The sequence below is a fragment of the Charadrius vociferus genome, unplaced genomic scaffold (assembly GCF_000708025.1).
Source record: "Charadrius vociferus isolate BGI_N301 unplaced genomic scaffold, ASM70802v2 scaffold217, whole genome shotgun sequence".
Lineage (NCBI taxonomy): Eukaryota > Metazoa > Chordata > Aves > Charadriiformes > Charadriidae > Charadrius > Charadrius vociferus.
Window position 1 is genome coordinate 3,465,641 of NW_009649190.1, and position 6,062 is coordinate 3,471,702.

The 6,062-nt window shown below is 35.6% G+C and overlaps 1 protein-coding gene across 1 annotated transcript in view; it reads left to right on the forward strand.

Annotated features, from left to right (window-relative positions):
- The window catches only part of LOC104289921 (transcription initiation factor TFIID subunit 4-like), a 223,140-nt gene that overhangs the window by 13,279 nt on the left and 203,799 nt on the right, over positions 1 to 6,062 (forward strand). Inside the window, exon 5 of the mRNA XM_009888953.1 lies at positions 5 to 63. Coding sequence (XP_009887255.1) covers positions 5 to 63 — 59 coding nt within the window. The remainder of the gene's footprint in view (positions 1 to 4; positions 64 to 6,062) is intronic.

Genomic DNA, 6,062 nt, shown 5'->3' on the forward strand with positions numbered 1-6,062 from the left:
CAAGAAAAAAGAGGGCAAAATATCAAGCAAAACAGCTGCTAAACTGTCAACTAGTGCTAAGAGGTACGCTGTTCTTTCTGGCTGTTTATTTTCCTTTCTCTTTTTTCAGCTGACCAGCAGATGTATGTATTGACTCAGTATATTAATTTTCTTATTGTTTTATTATAACACTACTATGTCAGTGCAATAGCCTTTTGAGGCTGGTCGCAATAATGAGACCTGTATACTTTTTTCCTTTCTTTGACAGATTGGTTCTTTCACATGGTTTTAATAGTAGCTTGCATGATAAAAGCTGACATTTTTTTATTGCTAGTAAAACTCAGACAGTTTTGTAGCCTTATAAAATATATCTCTGTATGTGTATATATGACTGATGTTGAAACTTGTCAGTGTAACTTACAGTTAATTAACCATAAACATTTCAGACAGTTCAGTAACTCAGCATGTTAGGACTACCGTAATACCTATTGCTGTAAAGTACTGCCTTTCCTTTTCCCAGATGGTCAGGTCAGAAATATTTGAGCGAACAACAAATGCACATTGGTTTCATTATTTTAAACTGTGGTCTGTTTTAATACCCATTTCTTTCCCTTCTCGTTTCTGCTTGAGAGGAAAGGTGGGTTTTGTAGAATAGCTATTTAAATTATTCCATGCTATCATGTCAACCTCCAGATAGCAATTGTCTTGCTTGGACCAGACAGAAGGAATTTACAGCCTAGTGTTGCTCCGTTAGTACACGTAGGGGTGTTAGTCTAGGCAACAGAATTTAAATAGGATTATAGTGATTGAAGTTAAAAAACACTTTTAAAATAAACTGACAAGAGACCAATTCTGCAGACTGCCTTTCTGCAGGCTTCCCAGATCCTGTTTCTTTGCTAATTCAAGGCCGTGTAAAGTACAAGAAAAACCATTGGAGTTGTGCCACTGTGGTGCTGTGGTAAAGGAGAAGCAGCAAGGCCGCATCGCCATAATTTATAACATATGCATGTAGTAGTAGTCCATAAATACCAGTATATAAACGTGTGTATGCATCTCTTAAGGGTCCGAGTCTTCGTCTTGGCTTAATCTGCGCCTTACCATTTACATACTTTTCTGAGTTGAAGTCTCTTCTGTATTTCCAGTGAGATATTGTCATGCTTTTCTTCTGCCATAGGCGCCTTCCTTTTATCTAGCCTTCTTTTTTTTCTTCCCCGGTGAAAAGCTTTCTGAAGACCCATTCCTACCATGACACTATTAGGAAATTACTTTGTCATATCACTTACAGGATGGCCAGCAAAGGTTGCCCATGTTTGCTTTTATGACTAAAAGAGGAAAAAAACAAACGCTTTCACTTCAAACCATGATGTTATTCATGTAGTTAATCCTCACAGCCATTATGGGTTCTGGCCTTCTTCTCTTTTCATCTGCTTCCTGCTATTGTTATTTTTTAAATATTAGGAATATTGGACTAGTCATGACTTTTAAGGTCAGTAAAAAACAGTTTTTAACATCTTTAGAGAAGAGTCTGTGTGTTCTGAACTTTGTACTGTGCCTAATGTAATGATGTCACAATTCTGACAAGGGCCTGTGGACACTATCCAATTAAAAAATTAATAATGATATGTCAGAAATTGGTCTATTAATCTTAGCTTTGTATCTTCAAAGCTTAGAGCTTTTATCAACATGCATTTCACAGTGATAAAATTACTTAAACCTTTTAAAGTTTAATCATATCTGCTTATGGTTCTGCGGAAACTAATTATGCCAGTTGCTGACATCAGTACGTTTGCCAGTTAGACTCTAAAGCCAGTGTCGTATGTGTACTAATATTGAAGGAAAGCCTTTGATTATGCATTTTAAAAGCTGAGATGATTTATGAGAGCTCTGTAGATATGTGCACAATAAATAATGTTTTTGAAAAAATGTATTTTGGGAGTGCTGGTTGTCATAGCACTTTGTGGAAGGATCACAACGACGTACTTTTTATAGTAGCTGTTTTTTGATGGTATCATGGTATTTCTTTTTTTATTTTTTTTTTTTTTTAGTCTTCAGTAGTTTGTCACTGGGATTACATTTCTATAAATATTCTTAATCTGGCCAGGTTTTTATATGGCAGGTTTTGTTTCTTTGCTTTTTAATTAAAATTAATTAATTTTAAAAAAATAATTAAAATCAGTAATGCCTCAAGAAAGGATAATCAGAAATTAGAGGAGAAAAAGGAAAGGAGTAACATGAAGGCAGGAAAATGGCACAGTTCTCAATATGTAATAAATGTTACAGAAACTGTCTATATAATGTATCTTCATAGTAATATTATTATTTTTGTTCATTAGAAATGAAAAATAGTGAAGGAATAAGGCTGTACTCCTTCAGTAGGAATTTTATTCTTGACTGTGTTAAAAAAGTGGTCTTTTAAAAATGGAAATAAATTGAAGTAATTCAGCTGTCCTGGTGAAAAAAGACTGCATATACGCTTACCAACTTTTAAATTTTCTAGCTTTTGAATTCTGTGGGTTTGTGTGACATTACTGTAAAGTCACAATAATCTTCACTTACGTGTTTCACTATGCGATTCCCTCTAATAACCCAGTTATAGTTAAAGGAGTCAACTCTGCTGAAGTCAGTAAAACCCCCAAACAACAAGAGTGTACTACAATTGTGGCTTTGGTCAAGATTCCTTAATTCTTGTTTAAAGCAGAGAACACCAGCAAATTAACATAGCATTGAAGCTAAAGTCACAGACTACAGACTTGATTCTAACCTGAGTTTGGAAGTCATGTTTTCTCACTTGGAAAGCTTTTTCATGCATATGGAATTGTAATCACAGTATTTTTGGATTACATTATGATACCTACTGTATATCTTGGATTAGAAGGAAGATTTGTGCATCTGTATTTGCAATACTTCTGTTCTGTTTTTTATTTGTATGTTTACCTAGTCAATTAGATTTAAAGAATTTTCAGTAGCATTAGGTTTTATACAAAACAAGATTTAGCAGTGTGATGGCTTTTGCTTGTGTAAAAGTAAAGTGCTGCCGTGTCTTATGTATGAATATACTACTCTCACAGCTTACTGCTTTCCAAAATGATCTGATTATGGAGGCTATATGAAACCACTTGAATTCACATTTGAGTAAGATTATTATTTTTTTTTTGAGATACGGTGTTTCTTGTGTTAGCGTTGCTATAGATGGCAACAAGAAGGCAGAAAGCCATCGAACGCTGTCCTTCTCTGTTAATACTTTTAGGACTAGCTGTTATACAGGTGTAATAGCTTACAGCATATGTCATACAGTGTACTGGTCCTTCAATTTTACTTGCCCAGAGGGCATCACCTTAAATAGCAACTTTTTTTACCTAACATGTCAAGATTGAGAAACTCGCTGCATATCACAATTACAGTTCAGACATGGAATTGAATTGCTGTCCTTGAAAACAGCAGGCATCTTGTTACCTCTTAAGTAGCAAATCTTAGCATGACCTTTGAATTGAGAGAAGTGTAACCATTCTTGGCTGACATAGTAGCTCAACAAATAAATGTATTGTTTTGCTTGGCTCCTGAAGTTGATAGCTGAAAGTCTGTCAACCTTCTTGTCCGGTCCTGGAATTTTTTTATAAATATCTGTGCCTACAATGAACCGTGAGCTTTAAAACTTTAGATATAATCTTTGCTTTTCTTTACTGAAAGAAGTTACAACCTTAAGGAGTAGCAAATAGGTATTAGATTACGTTTGTTTGCAATTCAACAAAATAAAGATTAGCTTTTTTTTCCCCCTCTCTTTCTCAGAGTTTATCACAGCACTATTTCACTATTTTCAAGGAATCTGGGAATGATACTTAGCATGTGGAATATGCTTTTTCTTCTAAGAAATATCCTTGTCATTGTGCATCTAGTATGGAGGCAAGAATATTTCTTTTTCTCCAGCATGAATCTGACCATCTTTAGATCAGTTTCCTGCTCAGTTACAGTTTATGTGAGATTGAAATACATACCAGTGGTTGCATTTCTTAGTATATTCTAAATAGCACATTCTTCAGTGTGGTGTATTGGTTCACCTGGCTTTTATGGGTAAAAAGGCATGTATTTTAGAAAAGTAGGCATGGTAAAAATAGCTCATTGTCATAGAGTGCTTTATTTTGCTTCTTTTCCTGTTAATCATATTGGGAAATTCTCTGACATGTTCAGTTCTCTCTTAGCTTTAAAGAACTTTAACTGTTTCATGAAGGAAACAACACAGTCCCCCTAGGCTTGGAACAGTAGTAAATATCTGTCTTTGAGAATTAATAGTATTTGAAATCCACAATGTACTTTCATGCTTCTGAATTTAGGGGTAGATTAACCTTTGCACTATTACTGGAAGGCAACTATGTATGTTCTTTTCTGCTAGTAAAACGGAGGGGAAAAATATTTGTGTGTGTGTGTATGAGAGAGAGGGGTCAAATGACTTCTTTAAGACCAAACAAAGAGTATCAGATGTGACATTGCAAATTAAATGTCCTATGTGTAGAGCACAGGGCTTTGGTGACTAGCAAGGGCTTCTCCCCCTGCCATCAACCCACTTCCCAATTTATAGTAAACCAGTATGCCATTAGTTTAAATATAATCCCGATATATATCATGATTTTAATTTAGAGTCCTTTCTCCTTTCTGACATAACTAGTGAGGCAGAAGATACAAAGAAAGAGGTGCCAGAAAGGACCCTGCAAAAGATGTTTTGTTGCCAGCGGCCGCATATGCTTGCGGTGAACCCTCTGTGGTCAGCGAAGGAAATGAGGCACATCCTCTCCTATGCCAGATTCTGAGGGCAACTCAATGGAGATATGAAACAAGTGCCAGGGCAGTGGAATAACTCGTGCAGACAAAGGCCAGCTTGCACACTGGAGGTCTCTATCAGTGCAAGGCTCTCTGGGATGTTGTCTGACGATTTAATTGTAACTTTGAATGCTGTGACATGTGAACAAGCTATTGCGTGTCAGCTGCTCTGCAGAAAGTGTTTATGAATGTGCTCTCAGCATGAATGCAAGGTAAATTAAGGTTGCAACAAAAGGGGTGTAAGGTATGTATTAATTTTAGTTTGGGATGCCACAGAGTAGGAGAATAAACACGGAAAACTTGCGGAGGAGCAATTGATGGACAGTATTGTATTAACACATTGTATCTTGTTTATATAAAAATAATCGTAACTAGAACATCTCTTTATCTTCGATGCTTGCAAAAGCAATTAGGACTTTCGAACATAAATAGAAAGTACTACCTGATCAATTTTTATCACTTGAAGCAGAAAGGTATTTTGTTCTTGTTTAGTGTTTAGTACTCTTGGCACTGGAAGGTAGAAATTTTGGGTTGAACTAGAATAGAGGGGAAAAAAGGAGAGAGCTCTGTACTCTTTTCAGAATGGAAGGAACACGGGCTAGGATTTAGGAGGAAGAATGTAAGTTTTTTGATCTAGGACTTAAGCTGCCCTTGTCAATCCATTCGGACTCATTGTAATGCAATGAAATATTAACTGCTTTTACTAAAATTTGTAAAGCAAAGGAATAATCCCTGACTCTATAGAAGTTCAATGCCATCATTCTTTAACTTCCTGAAAGGAAGAAAAAGTAAAACGACCCATAAAACAACAAATTGAAGATTTCATGCTACCTAGGTTTTCCGTGATTTGAATCTTTGATAGCATACATTTCAAAAACACTGTAGAAATTTGTGATATACAGAAAAATTATTTTAAGCATCTCCCACACTTGTAAGATATCCCTTTTAAAAGGTGTGAACTGTTAGGATTGTTTAAATGGAGTAACTTTTTAAAAGCAACGGTTTGTTGTGCTTACACTTCACTAATCAGATTTTCCCTTTTAAAGAATGTGGTGGATTTTCAGTGTTACAATGACTTGCTGCAAATATTGATTGAGCAGCCTGTGCCTATATTTTTACAAGGAATGATCTTTACTGGGAAAATTCTATGCACTGGAGGTGTAAGTATTTACAATGAGTAGAAAAAGCAAATAAACATACAGGAGTAACTAGTGTGTGTATGTAGGGTTGGAGTGCATAGAGGTTAGAAGAAAAGCTATGAATCTGAAAGA